Raw genomic sequence first — 27312 nt, 5'->3', positions numbered from 1 at the left:
GCAATAAGGTACCAGTGGAGCTGGCTCAGAGGGCTCTAGAACTAGAGGTGGTGTTGTTGTACCTGTATTAAGTTGTCCTATGGGAAATCACAGCTTGTTCCTTTAATGCAGGAGCAGCGTGGCACCAGCTCCTCTAGACTATTTTTAGAAGATTATCTGCTCTCTTAGCCTGCCTTTGCATTTTGCCAGTGCAGTGTGACATTACAGCAGCCTTGGAGCTGCTCTGCTGTGTTGGTTCCATTTGTTCTGTACAGTGTTATGTGCCTGGAGTTAGGAAAAAGGAGATGGAGGAGTACAGGGAGAGGGGCAGAGAGCAAAATTATTTACTGACTTAAAAGAGAAGCTGGTTTGGAGGAGGGAGTTCAGTGCAAAACAGGAATGTTTCTGAATGGAATTGTCTTTAAGCTGCTGGGGAGAAAGGCAGAGCAGGGTCCTGGGCAGGAACAACCCCAGCACCAGCACAGGCAGGGGGTGACCCAGAGCAGCTCTGAGAGGGGGCTGGGGGGTCCTGGTGAACAGCAGGAGCCAGCACTGTGTCCTTGTGAGGCCAATGGGATCCTGGGGGCTTTGAGAAGAGCACTGAGCAGCTCAGGGAGGTGACCCTGCCCCTCTGCTCAGCCCTGGTGAGGAGCACTGCAGGGCTGTGCCCAGCTCTGGGCTCCCCAGTGCCAGAGAGATGCGGAGCTCCTGGAGCAGCCGAGGGTGACACAGATGGTGAAGGGACAGGAGCAGCTCTGCTGAGGAAGGGCTGAGGGAGCTGGGGCAGGTTCTGGCATGGTGCCATTGGGTGAGTTCTGTCTGGTGTTGGCAGCTGGGCCACCTTGTCTCAGTCTGGGGCAGAGTCCCAAAATGTGGGTACAGAGCATTAGCAGAGGGAATGCTGAGTTACCCCTGCCAGGATCTGCCCTTGCACCGAGGACTGAGCAGAGAGGACTCACTCAGCAGTGGAGGTGGGAGATCAGCTCTGCAGTGAGAGATGGAGTCAGAGGTGCTGGGCAGAGGTTACAGAGCAGACAGGATGGCTGAGGGTCACCCAGCCTGCCCCAGCTGGGGAGCAAATGCTCATCCTTGGCTGGGCATTTCAATAGAACACTTCAGAGCCTTGCAGCATAACCTGGGAGCACTTGTAACATAACCTGGCAGCAACACAGCCTGGAGCTCAGAGTAAATTTCTGTACCAAGTACAGCAAGAACCCTACTTGAAATGATTATTTAAACCTCAAAAACATTTTTTAAGAGATAGGTGCATTTTGACCTGTAGGAAAATTAGTTAAGGCTTCTGTTATTTCATGTTTCTCTTTCTGCCCCTATGAAAATACTGGATTTTTAATATTTTTCTGGCTTATATCAATAGTAATCAACAGTATTGCACAAGCTTCCTTCTAGATGCAAAGTTAATATTTGAAAGTATATATAAGTTTTCTAACTTACATTTATAGTGTCTTCAGATTATTTTCATTACTTCTGTCTCACCTTCAGGAAGTCCTTAAGTATCACTGTAATTCATTCCAATGAAGCACACACTACCATGCTTTTCATGTGTATGCTGTAAAGGAAATAGCCATTTCAGATATTCAGAGGAATAAAATTAAATGGTAAAGCTTTTAAGCTGTGGGGGGGAGACATCTGTAAGGAGAATCTTTGTTGTTTTTTGTGAGTATGTGGGGTTTTTGTTTGAGTTTTGCTTGTTAGGTGTGGGGAGGTTTCTAGTTTTGTGGTTGTTGTTTGTTGCTGGGTTTTTTTCCCTGGAATACAATATCCCTTATTGTGCTATTTGAAATTCCCTGTACAGCCATCTACCTGCTTATTCAGTAAAACACTTCAGGGTAAAGCATTAATATTCTTTTTTTCTTTTTTTTTTTTTTCTTTTTCCTGCAAAGTAACCATTGTGTTCTAGCTCAAAGAATGGCAGTTGAAATTGCAGGGAGGGAGGAGACGAGGAAAAAGAAAACAGGTGTTTAAATCTTAAAGAGTGGTTTTCTTAAATCTCGATTTCCAAACACTTGACTTAATTTTTAAAATTTTTTTTATTCCTCAACTGTAAGAGACAACCACTTTTTTTATTTTTTTAATAACAGCTTTTTCTTCCCATTTTCCTCATTTGGGGACTTCTCTCAAAGGCAGCAAATAAGCTTCTCTGTAGGCCTTGCCAGATAAATCCTTTGAAGCTCTACTTTGCACTGGTTTGATGTTTTAAAGAATTTTAGTGTATAGGAAGCCAGAAATATTTCTCCATCTACTTTTCTTCTCCTGTCAACAGTGTATCTGTTGCTTAATTCACCATATCCCAAATAAAAGGCTAGTTGGTATTTATTGATATCTATTTATACAGAAGAGTACAAGACATGAAAATAGTTTTGAGGGTTGTGGTTTTAGTCTTTCTTACTTAATTTATCACTAGAATACAATGTATTTATAACTTCTAAAATATAGGTAATATTTTTAAACAATATATATTTACTAAGTGATCATATATTTGAGAGTGTGGTCTACTGTTAAATATCTCTTTTCTCTTAAATTTTCCTCACAGATTTGTTCCTTACCACATCACCAAATTCCAAAACCATTCAGTTTGAGACATGGGTAAATAAGGTAAGAAAGAAAAAGTTATAAACACCAAAGAGTTCTCTTCTGACATTTATGGTGATTTATAGATAGAAGACTGATCAGTTTGGTTTTATTCTTGCTGTCTGAAAGATTTTTTTTTATATTAAGTGAGCTTTATTAGATATATGACTCTAGGTCTTGGGTGAGATTTTCTGGGACAGAGGTTCAAAATGTCACTTCTGACTGTGCAAGTTACATTTGAGGAAATCCCAAGTCCTGTGTTAACTAAATATCATAACTGAAATTCAGGGGTGAGGAGTAATAGATCAAGGGATTAATAATTTATTGAGATTCTGCTTTTGTATTGTCTAACCTGGCCAGGGGCATCCTTTGTACCTTGTTATCCAAAAGGACTAGAGCTATCAGTTCACTTCTTAATGATGATGGAAAGTGCTCAGTGTGTTTCTTGTTAGTTAAGGGATGAGTTTTTGCCTGAAAATGAATCCAGCAGATCACAGTGAGTCACTGCAGAACAGAGTCTTGTGTGAGATAACCTGGCCATCTTCTCCCAAGCAAGAGTACTGAAAGCACTGAGTCATGAATCCTGGATTTACAGCTTTAGGTAGACTTTAAAAATCATTGCCTGGTGAGTGTTTGTTAGTACACAAGGTGTTTGTCCCGTTAGGGGGATTTCTTTGAATTTTCTTACAGATTTTGGACTCGTATTGTAAATATAATCCTGCATTATACATTTTGTACTGATAGATTTGCTTATCTTTAGAAAGAAAGAATTCTGTTCTTGGGAATCAATCAGCCCAGGAAAATAGGTTATACATGTAAAATGATTGGACATGTGTATGAAACTACAAATACTTTAACTGATCCATTAAAGCTGGTAAACTGCTCTTTATAGAAAAAAGTAATTCCCTTCATTGATGCACTATAAAATGCTTTTTAAATATTTGCCTTACACAAGATATGCTTTTAGGGCCAACTCAGGACCTCTTCTATTTCACTACATGGAAATGCATCAATATTAATTTTTCTCATCAGAATCACTATAAATTATGTGTCAAGGTAAAGATAAATAGTCAGACATGCAGTACAAGTAGCACTGTGTCCAGAGTTGCAGTGAAGTCTGCAAACTAAATATGATGTGGGTCCTGTTGGATATGGATAACTCTGCTCCTGTTGGGTATGGATAACTCTGCTCCTGTTGGGTATGGATAACTAACTCTGCTCCCTTCCCAAGCCTTTGGCTCTGTGCCTGTGTGTGCAGAGCCCTGTGCTGAGCTGGTGGCAGTGCCTGGGGAAGGATCCTTGGCTCCTTTAACATGGCTGCAAAAACTCAACACCTTCAAATGGGTTTGTGCCAGCTGTGATCCAGTTCTGTGATAAACAAAGATTTAGCACTTTTTATCTTTCTGATGGTATAATGAACTGTTGTTTTCTCCAGGCATAGATTTTAATAAAGGATAAATAAAACAAGTTCTAAGCCAGACCTAATAAAAATCAATTTATTTCCTAATTAGAAGGCAAATCAGGACCCTATTTTTAATTTTTATGCAGGTGTATTGTTATATATTACATGTGTCTATAAAATCACATGCTAATATGCAAAAATGCACAGTTGTATTCATAATCATTTAATTATCATTTAGATAATGTTGCTGAAATAATCCAATCTCTTCCTCGTCGCACAGCAAAATTTATGGAAAGTGTATCTGAATATTACTATGGATGGATTTCCACAAGAATCCAGGAAGGATTAGAAATGCAAAATCTCAGTCCCAATTTTTGAAGAGTGCAGTTTTTTCCATAGCTGAGATGTCTCTTTCTTATCTGCTAAAGCCCTTCCCTAGTGATCTGTATTTTCTTTGGTTCAAAAGTCAGGTTTTTTCACTTACTCTGCAATTCAGTCTTTCCATCATCCTTGTTCTGTTTTCCAGGATGGGAACTTCTCTAAAGTTGGAAAAAGTAAGGAAATGCCCAGTGGTGCCAAAGTTGTTGGACAGTCTGTGTTTGCAGATTTTGGTGAGTTTGCTTCTTTTACACTGCCCTCAGTGTTGCTTTCTCTTGTTTTGGTTAGCTGCTTTACACCAGAGAACAAATAAAGGTGCTTAGCTCCAAATGGAGCTTTTATGTTTCTCTGCTTTTTCTCTTTAATGTGTTATATTTGTTTGTAAATCTTGAAATGTCTGGGAATAATTATTTACAAATTCAGCTTTGGTTATCCCAGTACATTCTGCCTCACGTGTATCTAATTTTAGTTGCTTTGAGGTGTGATGCTACACTAAACTTAATTTTATCAGACACTTATTTTATTTGTCATGATTTTGATTTTGTTGTCTCTAACCTTGTTCAGAAAACATTATCTGATTAAATGTTTCTAAATTCTTCACTTGTACAAACTAATAAAGACTAAATGAAATAAAATTACTTGAATAAAAATTGCTGGAACATGGTAAAATCTTAATGGTTGTAATTGAAAATTCTGGAAGGCTTTTGGACAGAAGAAAAATTTAATTTATATGTAAATCTATTTTTGCAAGGGTTAGTGAAAGCCTATATTTTTCTATTAGAATGTACCTTCCCAGTCAATTGTGGCTTATCAATGTTTTGTCATGTTACAAAGAATGGGGCATGTTGGTTTTGTAGTGCAGACAATAATATTTTTCTATGCAGTAAAATAGCAATTTTCCAACCAGAGGCAAGGTGTTGCAGGCCTGACTCTGCTGATATAATTGACTGTAAATAACATCTTTAAAAAAATAATTTACTGTATTTATACAACACACTTGTTACAGTGAGACTGACCCTGTCTTCAAATGTTGAAACAGTGCTATTGTTTGACAACATTTCCTTCAAAAACTTATTTTAAAGAAAATGACAATTTTTAAACTCCTCAGTGTGACTCACTTGCTCTGTGCTGCCACTTACAAGTGTTTGGAGGCTGACCTGTGAATGCAAGGCACCTCTGCTGGATGGGCAATGGTCCCTAGATCAGATCTACAGGAGATGAACTCAGGTAGAACCTGAACTGTGCCCCAGGCTCTTCTGTGAAATGTTTGCCCCATTTTCTAAAATCTTTGGCAAAGTTTTAATAAAATATTTTACTATTTATCTTCAAGTTTGAATACTTACCTATGTAATATATGAAGGAAAGAATAGAATAATACAGTTTTTGCAGTTAAAAAAAATTAAATATGCTGGGTCTTTTGTAATAATTTTCCAAGCTGATGTTCTGAATAATGTGTCTTAATAGGTACTAAATAGAAATTTTTAATAAGTTTTTAACAATGGCAGTGTGAAGAGCTATCTTAACGTAGGATAATTTTATCTCTAATGAGCCCAAATGATAAATCATAATCTTAGAAATTCATAGTAATTAATAGAATTGTAATAAACCCTGGATATCTTCACAAAGAGAAGTGGAACTGTTCCAATGTGAAAGTTAACATTTTGACTGTGTGGCTAAATGGAGAGCACAGTGCTGTGGCAGGGCAGTGGTTTGGTACAGCTGAGCTTGGGAGGAGGGGCAGTGGCCCAGGGACTGCTGGGCTGGAGCTGCAGCACCCTTGTTCAATGCCCTCACTGCTAATTATCATCAGATTGATTTGTTCTGCACCAGCCCAACCAAGGGGCAGCATCTCCCATGGTGGGTTTGCTGCTCTGGCACAGTACCTGCATTTCCCCCTGTGCTATGTCTGCTCACATTTAGGTACTTCACAGTGCTGGCTTTGAGCTTACAGCTGCTTGTGCTGAGCTGGAGTTAAAGACAATGAGTACTAGAAATGGATTGTCAGACTTGAACCTCTCCTGTTTTCAGTTTTCCATTTCAAAACTGACAGAATCATGATTGTGAGTCAAAGAAAGTTAAGGTGTGATGGTTTGCAGTTTGGAATAATGTGGCCATCTATAATGGAGCTCACTGATTGCACAACAAATCAAAATACCACAATGAAATGGAAAATGAGATATATTAGAAGATTGTGCTGCCTCTACCTTTGGCAGGTTCTGCCAAGCTGTGCATGATGCAGAATGTGCTGTGCACTCACACTCTGCTGTGCCACAGGCACCCTGCTCTTGGCACGGGGACACAGCCACTGGCACTAGAAATGTTCAAAACACAGCACAAGCCTCTGACATTCTTACTTCTGACTTGCCTGCCTCTATTTTTCTTCCCCTCCTTGACATTTTCTGTACCTCACAGCTGATGTGCCAGCTTTGCCATTTGCTCAAGGTCTCAGAGGGTTCTGCATCTCTGTGCTTTCCCTCTGGCACTTGCCACGAATTAACTGTGTGCCTGTTGGGCTCTGCAGCAGTGTCAGACCTGAGCTTGGGGCTGCTGCCTTCCCTCTCACACCCTCCTTTGTGCTTGTGCCTTCTTGCACTCCTGCAGTGCAAGGTTCTGATTTACTGATCACACCTGCCTCTTCACAAAACAAGCATTGTTTCAAAAGGTCACTTTGTCTAACATTCTTTCCTGCTTCTGAAAATTTTATTTCAAGTACCCTTTCCAGCCATGAGTATTTACCAGTCATTTGAAAAAAGGGGGGAGCTTTGTATAAGCTCTGACTGAGCTTATACAAAGCTTATTCTGACTGAGAACTTCCAAAAGCAACTAATTTGGGATAAGATTTCCTTTCTTAAACTAAGCACGTTGAACAACAGCTATCAAGTATAAATTATTTGGCTAAGTGGAGTTGGAAAAACCAGCAATTAGGTGACTCATGAGAAGCTGTCACAGATGTTGGTATAATCTTAGTACCAAGTGTTCCTGAATACTGAAAAAATAAAGATTTTTTTTTCATTAAAAAAATATGCAGATCTATGTTTGTATGCATCTGAAAGTCCAGTACATTTATATATATATATGTGTGTGTGTGTGTGTGTGTGTGTGTGTGTGTGTGTGTATTTTAATGGAAAATTACATAGAAGGATGTGTGTGTATATCAATACACTGATGGTAATGGAGCAGACCTTATACTTTATGACTAAGTTGGAACCTCTGCAATAAGTAGCACTTCCCCCTGTTACATGATAGCAGTGATTTGTACATCAATCTGATCAAAGGACAGGGAACAATTGACAAATTTGTATTGCCCTTTTAAAAATAAATCAGAAATGCTTTTTGACATCTATTACAAATGGCATTTCAATTGATTAAGGTGAGCAGAGTTGGACGCTCGAGAATTCTGCACTTATTTAGTTGCCACATTGCTCCAAACAAGTAAGAGCTCTTCATTATTACTTTTTCTATTCTCATGTCACTATGGTAATTGCAGTGCAGTGGTTGCTATAGCAAAAATGATTAATCCTGCACTGTTGTTATCTGTGAGCTGGCAGAGGAGTTTTATAAGATCTGCTTGTACTGTCTTTAGAGGAAATCATAGATGTTGTCTAGAATCCTGATAAATACTTGCAAGTATATAGAGAGTTTTATTAAATGTCACTTAAATTACTAGGAAAATGTTGTATTTTTAAAGACATTGAAGGATTTCAATGGGACAATCTGAAAATGACCAGTTTTTTTAGCATTAGATGAATGTGAACCATATTTTGGACACAATAACCTGCTATTTTCTCATTAATGTAAAGATTAATGACATGGTTTTGAAGTAGTGAGTCAGAAATGATTAGCACAGGATATTGTGCTGATTATACGAGCCATTAATTCATTTCTATAGGAAACTGGTGTTGTAATTGGTATTTAACTATGATTACTTCAGTTGGATAGCAGAGATTTAAGATCATCCTTTGGTATCTGAGACTGTGAAAGTTTGATTAATCACTCATTGATTTTGCTTAGTTAAGGCAAAGAACTTTGTTTTGGCCTGTATTTAAAGGAGGGAGAAAATGGCTTTTTGAAATCAAACTTGATCATGGTGTCCTCATAAGTAAATACAGTGCAACTCCTCGTTTCTCTAGGTAGCTTTTAGCCAACCCAGTCCTTTATTTTTTAGTCACCATTTGATTTCTTAGCTGCTGCCCTTTCTCTTCTCTAAGAAGTTTGCATTCACCTCTGCTGTGCACACTTTTTGAACTATGCTATGCTTTTTGAGCAAATATGAGTTGGGTTTGTTAAAGTTCCATCAAAGTCTTTTAGAGACCTGAACTCAATTTTTTCTCATATTTAAAATCCAGTTATCCAACTAATAATCCTAATAGAATCCTCTCTGTTCTCCCCCCTACCAAGTAATTGAACTATTTGATGGATATTAACTACTTGTATGACATGTGGTAGTAATTATCACTTTCCTTGTAGGAAATGATAGCTCATTATTGCCAATTAATTATGTTTAAAGAGGATAACATAGTGCCTAACCTTTGGGGGTTTTTCAGCCTTTCATTGCACAGTGCCAAATGCATTTTGTTGAAAGATTTTTTTAAAGTAGACCTTAATTATCCTGCAGCTGAATATACTTTAAATGCACTGCTTTTCTGCCTGCAGTTGCATTTTGATTTTGTACCTTTTCATTTTATCTGTCAGCTTCATTCTAACATCTGAATTTCTTTTTACACTCAGAATGTTGCATCCTCAGATGCAGTAGCAATGTATCAAAAGGAAATTTTAATGGTCCATTTTGGTAAATAAGCCCTTAAGAAAACCATTCTCCTTTGAGCACTGTGTTGTGAAAATATTTAGTGCTCCTGTAGTCAATGGAAGGATTCTCTAAGAACCTTAAGATGCAGGGTGACAATACTTCTGTGTGTGAAATGCTCTGCATATGAGGGAAGCTGGGTTTACTGGGATCAGTTTGGGTGGAAAAGGTATGAAAGTTAATGGAAATGAAGCCTTATGAGAGACTTTAGATATGGAAGAGATTCTTTTACTACCAGATGCACTTCTGAAGCAGCAGTGTATAGAGACATAGCAGGATAATTGGCACTTGTGTTTTGAGTCTGGGAAAGTGATATCTCAATGTTTTAAATGTAGATCCCAAACAGTGTCAGTTTCTGAGGGGCGAAAATCAGGTTCCCATGTTTTGCCAAGGTCTTTATGTTCAGACGAATGCTAGAATCTCCTGGGAAAAAGAACTGCTGATGCTTCATATTATTTTTTAAGTCAAAGGGGCTTGAAACTTAAGAAGAACTTTTCTTTCTTTCCAACAATAAAATCGGTGTAGTGCTGCATGTGGCACTTGGTTATCTGTTCCTTGTTGAACAACTTCACAGGATTGAGTTTTTCTTTGGCCCTGTTGATGGTTGGTGCAGGAGGAGCTCTGGGCCCAGGCTGAGCTGACCCAAGGCAGTTCCACCAGTGCCTTGCCTTGCTTTGTGTTACCCATCCCTTCCTTTGCCAGCACCTGCAGCTTTGTTGCCATGGGAGCTTTGAAGATGAGGAACATCACAGAGCTCCAAAAGTACAGCCAGGCTTGGGAGTTTGTTTTAATGTGAAACAGGTGAAACAAGCATCTTTCAGCAGAAACAGCCCAGGAGTTCCAGCAGTGATTTTGTGTGGTGTGGGGGCAGTTCACATTGTATTTGCTGCAGTTTCTTTTCCCTGCTTGGATCACAGCTAGTGCTGGAATTGCCATTTGAGGCAGAAGGCTGCTCTGTTGGCTCTGCTGCAGCCTGGAAGTCTCACTGTGCAGTTTGCTGGCACGCTGTGTTTAAGTGCTTCTATGCAGTGGAGCTGTGAATATGCCTTCTTTGGAAGGACTTAAAATCAGAATTGATTTAGTGTGAAGAAGAGGGTTATGAGGCTTTCTTTAATGTCCACAGAACTTTGAATCATCTGTAAAAGCTCTTTGCATCTGTTTTTTGAAGTTATGATTCACATTTGCTAAAGGCAGCTGACATTGATTGTTTTAATAATGTGTAATTTTCTTAGTAATTTATTATAACTGCCTCTGTCATGACCATCTCACTGAGCACCTAAAGGCACAGAGTGACAAAAGAATTCTAATTATTTAATTTAATTAATAATTTAATTCTAATTATTTAATTACTTGAGAAGATAAATTTAAGATAATCAGCTTTCAAACAAACCTTTATTTTATTTGAATATCCAGCTCAGTTGTACTTATTGTAGGCTTCTTGCCTGCCCCAGAAGGGTATTGCTGTAGTACAACCCTGACAGGGCTTTTTGCTTCTTTTTCCTCTTATTGTTCTTCAGAGCTGTAAATTGAAGACTCATGAGAGAGGATACTGAGAACTGAGCAAAGACAAGAGGGAGAGATGTATGAATGAGAACTTTGTGGTACATGAATGTTCTTGTTTTTATGTTCAGAATTATGAAAGCTGACTTTCTTGGCCTGTATAGTTAACATATTTCCATTTCAACAAATAGGGTTAGAAAGGACCTCTACAGATCATCAAGTCCAACTCCCAGCTTGCTAGAAAACTTCTTCTCTATTTAACAGAACTTTCAAAAGTTACAATGATCAGTCTATGATCTCAGAATAACCCCAAAAAGTTGATTCCATTTTTGTTTTTAAAGGAGCAGAAGATTACACTGCAGCAAAAGTACAGAGCATTTAAATTAAAAAGGTTTAGATCATACACCCACCAAAAGCTGTCTTGCTCTTCATAGCTACAACTTTTATCTTGCAGTATTATGAAACAGTTTTGGAGTGAGTGATCACAGAACTTGCCATTGCCATCAAAGAAATTGCCCAAGTGCCATCTTCTTTTCATAGCCCATATTGGAAAGTACATTGCACAAGCATGAATCTAACAGTCCTTGAACCTGGTGTCACTTTGTGACACCTTTTTCTATGTTTGTTAAGGAATTTGAACATTGAGGTTGAATTTCTTTTGCCTAGGTTTACACATGCTAAGGAAGTTACAAGTGTGTTTGTTTTATAAGCACCTCTGATAGCTCTGAGTTTGGGAAGAAGTTTCTTGTGTGGAGCTCCTTTGACCATTTGCTATTTGTGAATTCAGTTTAAAATGTGTTCTCAGACTGCAGTTCCTTGGTATTGCTTTTGGAGCATCTAACAATTCCAATAACATTATGTTGTGTTTAATCTGATTGACAAGACTTTTTCTGCTCACTCCCATTCAAATTTACTTTTAGAACAGATTGAAAATACTTGATCTGTGTGAACATTGACAATCAGTGTTAAAGCTCAGCAATGGCTCTCACACAGCCTGTCTGTGCAAGGTGTGCTCCCAGGACAGTGGTTTTGGGGTGCTGGGATGGGGCTGCCAGCCCTTGGCAAACATGGGCAAGTGTTGGAAAGAAGGTTCTTGTTAGAAATACAGCAAACAGGCAGTTGTAGGTAATGATTCTCACATGATTCCTAGATGGAATAAGACTTCTAATTTTATCTTTACATATTTAGACATAAGTGCAGTTTTGCAGGTGATGAGTACGTAGGACTGTTCTTTTTCTAGCCCTTTTCAAGCCTACAAGACTTGATCTTTATTAACCATGGGGTTATACTGGATCACAGTCAAGCCAGAATTTATGTGTAGAGAACTTGCTCATTAACAGTTGAGTTTTTGTTTCTTGCTCCAAGCTGAGTGCTACTAGCACAGGACATTTGGAGTCTGGAGTGTTGGGGCACACCTACTGCTGCAAATGATATTGGAATTGCAAATAAGATTTCCACCAGTTTGGAATGAGATTTCAGTTTTAAATGAAAGGGACAGAAAGACAGAGTGGTAGACCCCAGAACTCTGTGAAGATTACAGAGGGTCTCCATGACAGGTTTCCTAGGTAGACCTAGGCTGCAGGAGATTATTAAAGACATGTAATGCAAGGTATTTTTCATAAATACTTGAAACCAGCCTAGGTGTGATGGGATCATCCAGCTGTTGTCACCAATGCATGTTTTGTCACCTGTGCATACCTAATTGCACTGATCAGTTGTGCTAATGATACTCCTTTGAATTTGTGTCTTCCTTTGTGGAGAAATTTAACTTCAAGATCAGAATTAAAAACTGAAGGATGTTTATTTACATTGGGATTGAAAGCAGGCATGAAGATAGGAGGTGTTTCTTCAATCCAAGGTGAATTTGTTGTTAGTTAAAACTCTTGAATTAGCTACTGCTGGGGTTGTTTTTTCTGTGGTCTTCAAGGCCAGTAGTTTGCATTCCAGCAGGTGCTTCCAAGGTGGAATCATGTAAAGATGAAGAAGGAAATATTTTGGAAAAGCTGCTGTATCGATTTGTTGGTTTCACAGTGTCTTTGAAAAAGCTTCAGAAATGCAGGAAACATTTTATTTCTGGTTATAAAAGATGGATCTGTACATCGTAAGATGTGCTTTGGAAATAAAAACTGTAAAGGAAATAAGATGAAATATTATAATAGAAATGAAGAATGTTGGGCTTTTCTTTCCTTGATTGCTACTTTTCTGTAATACAGAATTTGACTAATGGTGGATTTTCTTAAACTATTTAGGTACAACTCAGAAGATATTCTTGTTTCATTGATGTCCTGTTTCCATCTACATGTTCAATGCTGGAGCTTTACTTGAAACCTTTTAACATTTGTTCTGTCTGCTCTAAGTGCCGAATTAATGTTTTTATATCTCATCTTTGTGATCTTTAAATTCAGCTGAGCAGAGTGTAAAAGAGGAAAATAAAGACCAAACAAACAAAATCCAAGCAATCTGATCCAGTCTCCATAGTATGGATGCCTTTATCTGGGAAATTTCTGTGAGGTGGAAACAACAATAATTTGAGTTGTGTCAGCTTAAGAATGGCCTCTCATCTTGTTTTCAGGATGTTTTTTGACAAGATATATTTTTAAAATAAATATTTTTTTCAAAACTGTGCTGTAAATTTTAAACAGATTTTTCTCTTTATCTTGAATTTTTTTTTTTTTACTACTGGATTCTTAAATATCTGTTACACAGAACTGAAGAGAAATTGCAACTGAAAACATGATTCTGTAAGAGAAATTATGTAAATGGACTTCTATCTTCTGGTCAAAGGAATTGAGGAAACTCTGGCCTACCAATATGGAATATATATCCTAGTATTTTCAATTTGCAGGGACAAAGGCGTGGTGTTTGATGCATATTTGTATTTATTCATTCTTTGATCATACTGGATATTTTAATCAAATCTTTTAATCAAGTCTTGAGCTTGTAATTAATCAGCAGCACCTTCACATGGAAGGTGATGGCTCTGTGTGTAATTGTGTGCCAGTTCTGTCCCTCCTGTCCTATGCATTGGTTATTCCTCAAAGCTCCAAGGGTGTTTTCATCAACGTCCTGCCCTACTGTGAGCATCTCCTACCCACACTATCAAACTGAGTTATTGGTATAACAAGATGAATGTTTGCAGTATAAGTAGAATCAAACATTTTATATTCTCCTCTGCTCCATAGCATAATTTAAAATGAGAACATCCTCATTCTTGTCCCTTTCTCAAACACAGGAATGTGGCTCTTTGTCCTTGTGTGTTATTGAAAAACTTCTAAAATCACTTCAGACTGAAACTTTTGTGGAAATGTATTTAAAATGTTAGGGCTTAATTTACATTTTATATTCAGAAAACACATATCTCTGCAGCATTAATTAAATTTTAGCAAATCCTTCAATATTCCCATGGTTTATAATTTGCAAATTGAACACTTTCTTCCATTTAAGTTTAGAAAAAACTGTAGTCCAACAGCATTTTAATGTGTTCATGCAAGCAAAGATTGAAGATGACAACATGTTTTAATTCTTGTTCTTGAGTGATGCAGAAGGAAAACCTGTGCTGATTTCAGACAGATTCAATAGTTGCTGTGTTGATTTCTCTGTTCAAGAGTGGGGATTCCCTTTCCCTTCTCTTTGGGTGTGAACTTCCTGGATTTCTATCACCTAGGCTACTTCACTTCCTAAATTCTCTATCCTGGAGCAGAGAGCTGCCATGAGGATTTGGGAGGGCTTTGGTGGTGAGGTAAAGTAATTCATGAGGCAGATGGGATGTAGGAAGCCACTAAAAGTTTGGCTTTATCACTTGGAGATATTTGGGGAAGTCTGATATTTTCATCACTCCTCCTCCCCTTATAACCCTCCTTTCCATCTCCCAGCTTGCTGATGGAATAGGGGAGGGACCCAGAGCTGCAGCTGCACAGCCGTGGATGTGCACACAGCCCCAGAGGGAGTGCAGCCTCACAGAGTTATGGGCTGGCAGCTGAGGCAGCTTTCTCATGGTGCTGGTGAACTATGACAGGACCTCCGGGCTGGGGCCGGTTCTGGACTGGAAAATGAATAAGGGCTTCAGTGACAGGCAACTCTGGGTTTTGCATATTAGCTCAGGAGATTTCATCAAGGAATTTTACAAAATCCACTTCCCTAAATAAACTGGTTTGGATTTCTGCAAAGCCAAGCAGTAGATGTGCTTGAGGCCCCTTGGTGCTCTCAGCACTTTTGTGGTTCGTACAGAAATCTGTTTTGTAGCATGTTCCTAAGCTGCATTTCTGAAACATCAGACCAGCACAAATTTCATTTATTGTGGAATAGCCAAGCAGCTGTCAGGGAGCCAGACTGAGAGGATGTTTGTGGCTGTAACCTGCAATATTTTATAGGTATAATATAAATCCAGTGTGGAAATGATTCAAGTCATTAACGTGCCAGCTGAGGACCTCTCTGTGTTTCAGTGCTCACAGTGAACACTGTGGTTATCTCAAATGAAACACCCAGCTCCTCAGAGCTGCACAGGCTAAGGGGCAGGGTGAAGAGGTGAATTGTTTTTGTTACACTGTGAGCTTTGGTTCCATGGGCTGGAGAAGTGGATTGCCTGCAGTGTGCCTGAGCTGGGGTACCATGGCAAGCTGTGGTTCTGGTGGGGTCTGGCAGCCCAGGCTCTCAGTTCCTGCTGCTGCCCCTGGGCACTGCTCCTCTCCCTCTGTGCCTCCCAGGGAGCTGCCACTGCTGGCCTGGCCCTGGAGGAAGGCAGGGCTGCAAGCTCACCATGGCAACACTGAGATTTCTCCTGCACTAGATAATGGACAGTAAATTATTACTTTTTCCCCACTCCATGCTCTGTGTGTCAAAACTCCAGATGCAAATAGTCATTGCTTGTTTAAATATTAAAAGGTCATTATTCTACTCAAGGTTTTGGAAATCCATGGATTAAAGGCTCTTAAAGAACATTTTTGAAAACATGTAATTTACTCAAATTTACCTAATTCTGTAAGCCGGGGATTTATTAGCCATTGTGTTAATCAACTCCCCAGTGTTGTGTTTTGTGTTAAGTACAGATTAAGATATTACTTGTGAACTCATGACTCTTCCTGAAGTCTTGCTGACAGCACAAGAGTTTAAAACTAGTTCAGAAAATTAAATAAGTTTCTATGGTGGACTTGTAATGGTGGATTGGTATCAAAGGTAATTTTTTCCCCAACTGAACACAGGGATTAAATTACTAAGGACTTCCTCTTCTCAGTATGTCAGGAAAATTTCAAATTCTCTCAATATTATGGGTCAAGATGAAAGTACATTGGCAAAGGCAATCTTCAAACAGAAGACATAAATTATTAGGTTAAGGATTTGAACAGGTCTAGTTTATATAATGTAATTTTTTACATTTAAAAAAGGTGTAAATTATTCACAGCTGATTATTTCATATAAACAGGGTTTCTGATTTTGCAGATACAAAGCTGACAAGTTTTTTTTTTTTCTTTTTGACAGATGGGGATGGACAAAGTGAACATTTATTACCAGTCTGTGAAGATGAAGCATGTCAAAGAAGTGCCATCTACCTAACCAAGCTGGGACTGGACCAGGTAATGAGAATTTGGAATAGCAAACACAAAGCAAAGTACTGTGTTTATATAATTATATAAAAGAGAAATTTTTCAGGAAAGGAATAAAGTCTCCTCACCTTTAATTACAGAATACAAGAGACTTGTATTTATGTACTTGTGTGTTCCATATCTGAAAAAAATGTGGGTTTGGTGAAAGAGGTTCCTAGAATTTTTTATAATGGATAATTCTACTCAAAGAAATGATGGAGGCTCCTGAGGAGTGACTTTCTTGTAAAACACTGCATTCTAAGCACCATAACTGTTCCAGCATGAGATGAAAAACAAGGTTTGTGCTAAGAGCTGGAAACAAATGTAATTCAAATGAGCTTGTTTAGTTTAACTTAGGGAGTTATTTTAGAGTAAAAATAGATATGCACACACATATATCATTGAACCAGCCCTCACTTCTTACCCCTAATTTCTACTTTGTCTTTGTTTCTTACTAATGAAGTAAATTTCGAGGTGGTATAGAACACTTTTTTTAGGCTGTGTGTCTTCAGGGCTGGGATCTGTTAAATTATTGGAGGGTTGTTTGTTTGTGACACTACTGGCTTTCACAGACTTGGTTATAATTCATGGAATAGATTATTATATGTTCATTTATTTAAGGATGTGATCATCTGGTTTAAGAATATACAGGCTCTAATTTATAATAAAGTTGCAGCACACAATAAATTAGCCAGATGTCTGTTGGATGGCTTAATAAATGTTTTACTAAATTAATACTTTGCAATGTGAACCTAAAGGCCAAGGTGACATGTAAAGTGCTTGTAGCTGACAGCAAAACCCACTGTAGGGTACTCAGAGAAATCTAAAATGTGTGCCATACGTGTTGCTAACCATGTTATGAATTACTGATTATTCCCTCACTGAAAAATTTTAAGTTGAATTTTGTGCTAAAAGTAGTACCCTCTCTGATCTAAAATTCAGAATTTATAGCTGAACTTGTTACAGTCTGCAGCCCAAGTTTAGAGTGTAGATTTTGTCATTTAAAGAATCAAAATTTATAGAATACAGGCTGCAGCCTGCAAGTGAGGAAAGTCACTCTGTGTAGGAAAGGAAAGCACAGAGCTCCCAGTGAGTGCAGGGGGGATGACTGGGATGGGACATGACATCAGAGTATGAAAGAATAACTCTAAATTTGGTCATTTATATCTTTCAGCCTTCTGAGCTCAGCAGCTCTGTTCCCAAAACCCCCTTTTGCTGTGCACACTGGTTGGTTGGTTCTGGGTTCTTGGGTTCTTGTTTGGGTTTGGATTTATTTTTTTTACATTCATTCATCCCCTCTACACACAGAGAACAGCCAGTGGAATGGAGCATTGCTGGGTGCTGGGGTACAGCAGGGTTTGAGTTAAGGGGCAGAGCCTTTGCAAAAGCAAGGGGATGCTCAGTTTGTGATCCTTGCAGTGCTCCAGGAGAACCAGGCTGTGTGGAACAGGGGGTGCCTGGGCTGCTCCTTGCAAAGGACAGCTGCACTGGAGCCCTCAGGTTACTTCCTTACTCTGGATAATACAAGAATTAAAAGGAATTTGAGTTTTGCTCCTCAAGTAAATTTGAGACAAACACTGTAAATTCAAGTAATTTCTCTGTAGAAAGTGAACCCCTCACAAACAGCTGGAACCACTGGGAGCAGTGGGGTCTGAGGGTCCTGTTGGTCAGGTTATGTTCCCAAAAGGAAGTGGTGCAGTAGTGCCAGAGGAAGGTGTGGGTCAGTTTGCATAATTTTAGAAAGTTTCAGGATAGAGTCTGTGATTGTAACCTGCTCTGATCTAACATGGCATACAGCCAGTTTTTATAGTGCTTCATAAGTTCATTTTTTGACAATAAAAACTACTAGTTTGAATAAACTACTTAGTCACAGATACATCAGATATTTAACCTATATTTAATTTGTTTACTCAATTTAGCAATTTCACTGTGTTGTTTAAATTTGAAAAAAAAAAAAAAACAAGTATAATGACTTCTGACATAAAAATTAGCAGTTAAATATTGCCCCTTTATTTTAAACAGCAAAGAACCCAAAAGATTCTCACCCTGCTAGGAAAAAGTGTTAACAAGTATTTGGACTTACCTAGAAATGTTAAAGCAATTTTCCCTCCCTATTTTTAGAATGACTTTAATTAAAAATGACAGTATCAAATGGCATGCAATAATGACTTATTCTGGTCTAACCTTTTAAAGAATTCTATCTAGAATACTCTTTTCTTGAACTCATCTGGAGGTGATGCAGCTTTTTGCTTTTGAAACTTTTTCTCCTTTCTGTTCTGAAACAGTGAAAAGTATCATGTCTTCATTCTGCAGCTTTTCCCATGTGCTGCATGCTTCCTTCAGGTAGAAATCTATTCAAATATGCCAATTCTTATATTTATTTGGAAATAAATGTTTCATTTCACTGAATTTGGTCATTGTGAGGTCAGATGATTTTACTGAATCAGTTACTCTTCATGAGAAATGATAAACTTTGTGGCAAGAGACTGGAATAGATTCTATTTACCAATCCCTTCACAGTTTGATGGAAATAATAAGGAGCCCTTGTAGTGAGCAGAATGTGTTTCAACAAGACGATGGTACTGGAGGGGAATCTGTGGGAAACTGAGAAATTGCAGGACTATTATTGAAAAAATAGAAGGCTTTGTATCTCCATTGTCTTTTTTCCATTTTTGCTGTGGGGTTTTGTGGCTTTTTTTTTTTTTTTTTTTTTTAGTTAAGGGTGTAGTAACAAATTCTTGTTTTCAGAATTTCTTTTTTCTTTATAAGCAACTGATCTCAAATCTGAAGGACCTCAAATGAGATTACAGTCTTATAAAAAAATACTTTGCCTATTGGGCCTGGTTCTGTCTTTCTTGCTTGTTTGCTGTAGCATTTGATAAAACCAAACCGAAACAGTTACTGCAGTTCCATGATGGTGTGTGATGCTTTGGGATGAAATGCATAAAAGTCAGAAACACACATCTGTACAATTAGTGGCTCTAGAACTTACACTGAGGAGAGGCAGGCAATGGCTTGTCAGGCTTTGGAGTTGTTCCAGAAAGATCCTGTCTGTCAGGATAGTTTTCCTGATGTCTTTGGCCCAACTGGATGGCTCCTGGAAAGCCAGGCCAAGCTAGGAGAATTTTTTCAAGGATAACCTTTCATCATAGGTTTTAATTTATGTGATGCTGGTTGGGGGGGTTAAGTGTTAGGAATATCTCAGAATTTTTCTTTCAGATGATGGAGCAGAAGTAAAGGCCAGCAAAATACACATGAGTGGCTTAAGGAGATACAGACCTCCTAAGGTTTTAAAGGAATGTGAGTGTTTCCATAGCAACAGCAGAATTGCTGTCAGATCCAAGTGGAATCCTATATGCTGTTTCAGATTGTGGCAGGTGTTAGGACACCTCAGACTTCTTTAAATTCACCTGCAATAACTACAGTCTAATCTGGGAAATGTTTTGAAGTCCTTGGTACTGTTTAATGTAGGAACTCTAGATGCTGTGATATTCTTAGAGATGACTAATTCTTCTTTAATTTTGCCAAGTATTCTGTATGATTTTTCATTTGTTTCCTGAGGCAAACACTATTATTTCAGTCCCTTCATCTGAGAGTTTCTTTGTGGGCTTGATAGTTCTCATAACCTTTTTCTGTACAATAGGAAGGTTATAGCTTTATTCCTCTAGGAAATGGAGCAGGTCTGAAGTAGAGCACAGCAGTACATGCTGCAGCAAACCCCAGGTCTTCATGGTGTCATTCTCTGGGCTAGGGAGGGAGGTGGCAGCATCGATTATCAGCTGCACTCAGTCAATGTCAGAAGTTTTTCCTCATTCCTGTGTAGCAGTTTAAAGGGGGAAATGGATTCAGCTGCTGTAGTTTTTATAAATGTCATTTTCTGCAAGATCCTCTCATCATTTCTAAGTTGTTTCTCTTTCTGAAAGCAGCTGGGGGCTGTGAGCATTGAAAACATGACTTCTACTGCTTTGGTTACTTTTTTCTGTGATTCTGAACCAATGCTGTGGATTGTCACCTTCTGGGCTTTGAACACCATAAGTTAATGGTGCAAAGCACAGTAATTTCCTCAGCTGTTGAGGGATTCAGGTGCCCCTTGCATGCACTGAGAGCCTTATGCATGCTGAAATCCTGAGTTATTTGCTGTGTGCAGTGCACTGAGAGAGGGAGCCCCAGGGAAAGGACCTGGGGTACTGCTGGTGCTGGGGCAGCTCTTTCAGGCCACTCCTGCTGCTCATCCATGGCATTCCCAGGAAATGCATTGGCCAGGAAGGGGCTACTCATTTCCCAGCTTTGTGACTCTCAGCTGGCTCCCTGCCTGCGTTCTGTGGCCTGGAAGCAGCAGCTGGCTGGGGGTGGGTTTTGTGCTGCCTGGGTTTCTGGCCATAATTTAAAAATAGAGACATGTTAATCCCACAGGTTGGGCTCAAAGACCAGCTCACAGGCTTTTGAGCGAGAGAAGTGCCTTCCCCAATGTATGGCAGAGTGTGAACTTTGTAAGAAATGAGCCCTTGACAGTGACTGCAAGGAGCTTTACATTTTTCTCAAATCCCTACATCTTTTTCAAAATTAGAATGATGCTGTTTTCACATTTCCCAGCAGGAAAGCATTCTCCATTCTGCTTCTTGAAAAACAAATGTTTGAGGAGTTTAAAATTTTCAAACACATAAATATTTTTCCTGTGTTAGCCTACAAATCATTATTTGAAGGATCCAAAATATCTATATAAATGTTTTAAGTGATGTTAGCAGTGATGCTATGCAGAAGAATTTAACAGAAAAGGAAGAAGTCAATGTGGTGAATCTGATTTCTCTGACTGAATTTTATGTGTTCATTTAAAATTTCTTTTAAAAATACACTTACTCAATTTTTTTGTCTTTCTCATTTGAGCTGTGTAGGAGAAATCATATGATCAGAAAATTGAAAAAAAATAGCTTCATGTGTCCTCATTATACCCTCCAATTTCTATCTTAGAAATTAAAAAATTAGTTTTAGTCTTTTCCTATTAACAGCAAATATGAAGCTTAAAGTAATTGTCTGGATTATCAAATACAAAATAAGCAGGAGATTTATATTGTTGACAAACACATTTTCATTTTTCTGCCTTTTGTACTTAACTATATGTCCTGAGGCACAGGAACAATTAATTTTGCATTACATTACACAAAGTGGAGTTTGTAGTAGAAATCTACAGAAGGAGTTTCACCAAAAGCATGGATTACTCTAAATTTAAACTGTCAGTAAGGCACAGCTGGTGCTGGGATGTGATCTGTTTATGCATCAACCAAGGCTGATGTTCTGGGATGTTACAGAGCTGCTTTTGGGAAAAGTCCCACAGCTGCTGCAGTGGCAGGGATGGATTTGCTCTGTGGTGTCAGGGGTGCTAGTGCTTGGTAGCAATAGGTGGTGGTGTGCTCACCTGTTGTTTTGTATCTCATTGTAGACCTTAGGAATGTGAAACTGCATTCTATTAATCACTCTGAATAGAGGGAAAAGAGAAACAAATTTGTATTTCTACCTAAAAATTAATTTTTAATTTTGTCTCTTTAAGATAGTATTACCATACCTGGGAACATTTAGAAAGTATATGATGGATATAATTGGATTTTACTGCAATGACTGTGTGAATGATACCATGTAAAGGAAAAGCTATATTATATTTCATGGTTCTGATTTCAATCACTGTTTTTCAAAATTAGACTATTTTGCAATAATATTGTTTCATCTGTCTTCTGCATGACAAATAAGTGCTAAGAAATCCAACCCTCTGAAAAATTTCCCTCAGGATGAGAGTATTGTCGTTATTTTCTGTTTCTTAGATTTTTCCAAGCCTTCAGCACCTCCAAGTAACTAATGAGACACGTGCATGTTGTGGGTGTGAGGGTCCAAGTGTGTTTGCTGTCAGGTGGAGTTTGCAGCAGGTGCTGCGGTCAGATCCAGCTCGGGGCCGTGGCACACGCGGGGTGTGTCGGTGACAGGCAGGACTGGCCCAGGCTCCTCAGCCATGGCTGCACCCAGCAGCCCTCAGTGCACTGCTGCAGGCGTCTGGGGGCTTCTCCCGTCTGCCTGGGGTGGTTTGGAATCCCAAGGGAGCAGTCCGGTGTCACACACAGGTACCATGTGGCAGGAGTCTTGCTGACCACTGCACTGTGCAGCAAGGGAGCCTTTCCATGGCAGGATATGATACTGCCATGATCTCATTCTGCTTCCTGAAACAGTTGAATTGAGGCTTGGCTGAGAGAGAGATGCAAGATCTGTTAAGTGCTTTTGATGTTGGTGATAGTGATCCTTTAAGATGGCACCCCTCTGTCCTTTTGAAGGCATTGTCAGTTAGTTGACATATAAAACTACTCCTGACTTTTAAAATGACACTGATGGTTTTTTCTGTAGCATTGAAATGTTAACCCTGCCACTTCAGCTTCATACTAACTTGCAAAATTACCTTGATTTTAATTAAGATAAATTTTTATTTAGCACCTCAGCAGTACTTTGGAAAGTAAGTGCAGATGCATTCTATTTCCTGTCCTGGAGAAATTACACTTTGCATTTCTTTTGTAGTCTCAGTTTGATACTTTAATCTTAATTTCTTATCAAACAGTTCAGTATCTGATGCTTCTGGGGATATAAGAGGGGAATTGAAGCTCTTGAACTTCTAAATATCCATGAATAATAAAATTGTTCAAGCTGAATTGAACCTTAGGAGATCCAGCCTTCTGCTTTAAGCAGGAGCAAACTGAATTCAGACCATGTTGTTTAGAGCTTTGCCCAGGCAGATTTTGAAAACCCCCAAGGACAAAGATCCTGCAACTTCTCAGGGCCTCGTTTGCTGTTTAATTAGGTTGTTTATCCCTAGTCAGAACCTCCCTGGTGTCAGTCTGACCGTTTTCTCTGGCTCTTCTGCCATGTATCACAGCAGAGAGCCTGGCTCCATCTCCTCAGCTTTAGTGGTGCCTATTGCACTGCCTTGCAATTCCAGAGGAAAAAAGAGACTCAAGATCTCATGGCCCTGATGGTTTGGTCTTACCTTGGTCTTACCTACATTTAAAGATTAGTAGAAATTCCAGGCAAGCCTGAATTTCAGTTAAGGTGTTCCTGAATGTTTCCATATTCTGGATTTATTCTTACAACCTTAACTATATTTTCCTATTCCGGAATAACTGAGTGCATAAAAAATACTTCAAATTATTTTTTTCTTTTGGTGACAGACTTAGGAAATAATCCTTACTTGTAAATGGTTAAGAATCCTGATGATGTGGTGTCAGCTGTTTTAAATAGAACTACATTGTTTAAATAAATAAAATTAATTTCTTTACGTTGTTGTTCTTTTTTTTTGTTGTTGTTGTTTTATGTTACAGTGGATTCCAGTTTTGCAAGACTTCAGAAATAAAGACACAGTCTGGGGCTTTGTACCATATCAAAATGACAAATCTTCAGCAGAAATTTCATTTCCAATTACACTTCACATTGGAGATTACAATATGGATGGCTACCCTGATGCACTTGCTATATTGAAGAACACTTCTGGAAGGTAATGCAAACCTAGAAATAAAGCTATCAGATTCATGTTCAATCATCAGTCATGGAAATTACTAACTTTAGTGCATCTCATTCATTTTATCAAGTGAACAAGACTTTTGATCTCTGCTAAGTGTTTTCTGTTGAACCCAAGAGTGCATTTACATGCTGTATTCAGAATACATCCTGGGACTCTGGGTGGGGAATTCCATCAGGGACTGGAGTATGAGGCAGCATCTTGGGCACTCCTCCCAGAGCTTAGGGGCTGATTCTCTGCCTTTCTTTTCCCACATCATCTTCTGTAAATTCCTGACTTCAGCTGTCAGTGCTGACTAGTAACACCAGGCTGTGTGAGCTGGGGAACCTGTTCTGTGCTCTCATGGAGTGAGCACTGACTGGTGACTGCTGGAAAATGCAGCCAGTAGTGCTTTGCCCTTTTTGAGAACCAGGAATTTACCAGTGATTTTTACATTGTCCAAGAGAACTGAAAATAGCACACACATCCAAGCCCCTCCAAAAAGAAACTTCTAACCCTTCTTATTAAATTTTTCTGTGTAATTTTCTCATCCTCCTTTTTTTAAAATTTTTTCTTCATTGCTTGCTTTCCCACTACTTTCTACTGCTACCATCTGGTGCTAGGTGGAAGAGGGCATGTGGGGATGCTCTCAGGGAGCCTGTTGTACACAGAGGAGTCAGTGATCCGTGTAAGAGCTGACCTGGGTAGGTGAGCTCGTGCCGCCAGTGATGGGAACGGATCAGCCTGTGGGCAGCTCCCACCTGGCACCTGGGGATGCTGCTGCTGCCATGTCCTTATCTTTACCTTCAAGTGCAGCAGCATGTTTGCATGTGAACATGCTTCTGCTTGACAGCAGGGATGATGAATAGACTTGTTTACTTGGGAGAAAAGCTGAGAGCCCCAGAGACCAGGATGCCAGGGAAGCTCAGCAGAGGCAGGATATGTGCACGTGAGGGCAGTCTGTCTGTGCTGCACAGCTGACTGCCAGCCTCTGCAGGGATGGAATCTTATCTGTGCTGTTCCCTTTTGCTTCATGTTATCACTTCTAAAAGGTTTTTTAGCCCTTGCTTTGTGGAGTCTTAATGTCTTCCTTACTTGACAAATACTTGCACTAATGCATTACAAAGCAGAATAAGTCTCTCATAGGTGCATTTGGTATCTTCCTCTACATGGTATTTGGAATGATCTTGGGTGCATAGTTTGAATGTATACTCCATATAGAAAACAAGTGAGGACCTCACTTTGATGCATCTGATAGTAAGAGAATTTGGTGCTGAAGTCCAAGAAGTCAATTCAGGTCTTCTAGTGGTTGCCTAAACATGAGTCAACCCACTGACATTTTTGTGTTAGAACTCTTCAGATAGTGACACACCTAAAAATGACCCAGTTTGAAGAGTAGCGTGCCTGTGTTCAGCCTACATGATGTGATTCATGACAAGGCTGTGAGCAGCTGAGCTCTGTCTGTACCTCTGAGCCTTAAAATAACAGCAGAGCAGCTGTTTCTATTCAGACATGGCAGACGAGAAGGAGGTGATGCTGGTAGGGCCCAGACCTTGCCAGGCAAAGTTAAAGCACTCAGGCCCTGAATGTCAGGTGTTGCACTGCTTTCCTCAGCTGGGACTTTGCATTTTCTATTCAGCAGTCATTGAGCAGAGACTGCACAGAGTCCAGAGAGTGAGCTAGAACCTGCCTTCCCTTTGTCAAAGTAACACAGTGATGTGGGAGCTGTAAAGTTGCTGTCTTTGCTTTTGCCTAAGCCTCAGAAATTTTGTGTTTTGATACACAGCATGTGTATCCTGATAGCTGGATAGCCTTCATGAAGGTGTATGGAGTTCAAAAATGTACTTGAAGCTGTTTTAAGTCTTAAGAGCCTCTGTCCTCTGGCTGGAGTATAATTACACCAATGTAATGTCATGTAAAATCATTAAACAGTTTGTAAATAGTTACTCCTGTAGAAGCCCAGAAGTCACCTATGTCTTGTTGCAATGAACTACTTGATACACTTTTATTCTCCTTGCTTCTGAATTGTTTGCTTATTCAATTGAGTGCATTCAAAATTATTTTTAAACTTGACATCAAAGTTGAGTGACACAATAAGGCATAAGGACTGAAAGCACTGGCAGATGATGTGACAAACTATTAAAAAGGAGATTCAGAAAACTGAGGAATTCTGGCAAAAACAGAGTAAAGTAACCTAAAAATCAAGAAATAAATTGCATATTACTATTGTATCTATCCAGTATTTCTAGAGAAGGAATGGAAGCATGCTTTGTAGTTCGAGATGGGAGCAAAAGTCACTTTTTTTTTACTCTCACTATGAAATGACACATTCAATAATAATTCATTGGTTCTGAGAGACTTAGGCAAATACTTTCTTTTAAAATGTATAACTGGGTCGCTGATTGGAGAGTATTAAAACAGTGTGGGAATTAAATTAAAAGCTGTCCTTAAATTAGAGCAAATTAAAATGAAAACCTTATTTAATCGATTTTAAACACTTCTGGATCAAGCTGTTTATTTCTTTCTCTCAAGTCTTTCATGCTACATCTACAGATCTAATTTCAGTGATTGATTACTGTGATTAAATGATAAAAGCATTTTTGTAAACTCTTGACCTCAATCTGTGCTATCGTTTAGGTTTCTACTTGCTGTCTGTAATGTAAAGAAATTAAAGCAGCCAGAAATAATTTTGTTCATCTGAAGGTATACCAATACATGATAATGGAAGAAAAGGATTAAAATCAATTATATGCCTCCATCACAATTCAAGAAAGTACTTTCAGATCAAATCCTTACAAATCCCTACAAAAGACTGAAATAAAGATACCACAGTTGGGCATTATGTTGGTTTAGTGTCCTGCCCAGTGAACAAGTCAAGAAAATTATCAATAGCTTCAATTACTGCCACAGCCGTTTTAAGACTCTGCTGTTTCATCTCCTGCCATAATCCTTTGATTTGGAATTACACTGTGTAATATTCTGACAGTGTAGGGACATTTCTTTACCAGAAACAGCAAAAAGGAGTCTCACTTGTGGTTGCAGGTATTGTGGGGAGTTGAACCTTTATTAAGACTCAATGAATTCCATCAGGTACTCAATAAATTCCAACAGGTGAAGGTGCTGAATGCACTGTAGATCTTTACATATTTATCTGTTCAGTCTGAATTCTTGTAACTTCTGACTTGAGTCAAAACCTGCACATTAGAATTCAAGTCCACGGGTTTTTCTTCAGGCTAGATATATACATGAATTCTGTATTAGAAATTGTGTGTGTATATAGAATAATAATAGGTGAAGGGATTTTATCAGTAGTTAGTAATTGGTTCACCTATACCTCCTGTCTTACCTAAATGAATTCATTTTTTCACATGCTGATTTTAAATTGACTCTGGTAACATTGGAATTGTAAGTACTGCATGTGAGTTTATAAGCATCTATCTCCCATCTAATTAGATGAAGGGAATTTTGTTTAACAATTTTTTCCAATTAGACACTAGTAATTGGCATCTGGCATTGTAAATATGTAATCTAAGTCTTTCAAATCCATTTTTATTCA

At 38.8% G+C, this 27312-nt stretch overlaps 1 protein-coding gene across 2 annotated transcripts in view; it reads left to right on the top strand.

Annotated features, from left to right (window-relative positions):
• ITFG1 (integrin alpha FG-GAP repeat containing 1) overlaps positions 1-27312 on the top strand; it is a 70179-nt gene that overhangs the window by 19636 nt on the left and 23231 nt on the right. For both annotated transcript variants that reach the window (XM_059481152.1, XM_059481151.1), the window contains exons 7-10: positions 2531-2592; positions 4497-4581; positions 16128-16222; positions 23581-23753. In XM_059481152.1, coding sequence (XP_059337135.1) covers positions 2531-2592; positions 4497-4581; positions 16128-16222; positions 23581-23753 — 415 coding nt within the window. The remainder of the gene's footprint in view (positions 1-2530; positions 2593-4496; positions 4582-16127; positions 16223-23580; positions 23754-27312) is intronic.

The sequence above is a fragment of the Ammospiza nelsoni genome, chromosome 13, assembly GCF_027579445.1.
Source record: "Ammospiza nelsoni isolate bAmmNel1 chromosome 13, bAmmNel1.pri, whole genome shotgun sequence".
NCBI lineage: Eukaryota > Metazoa > Chordata > Aves > Passeriformes > Passerellidae > Ammospiza > Ammospiza nelsoni.
This window is presented reverse-complemented; position numbering and strand designations above follow the sequence as displayed.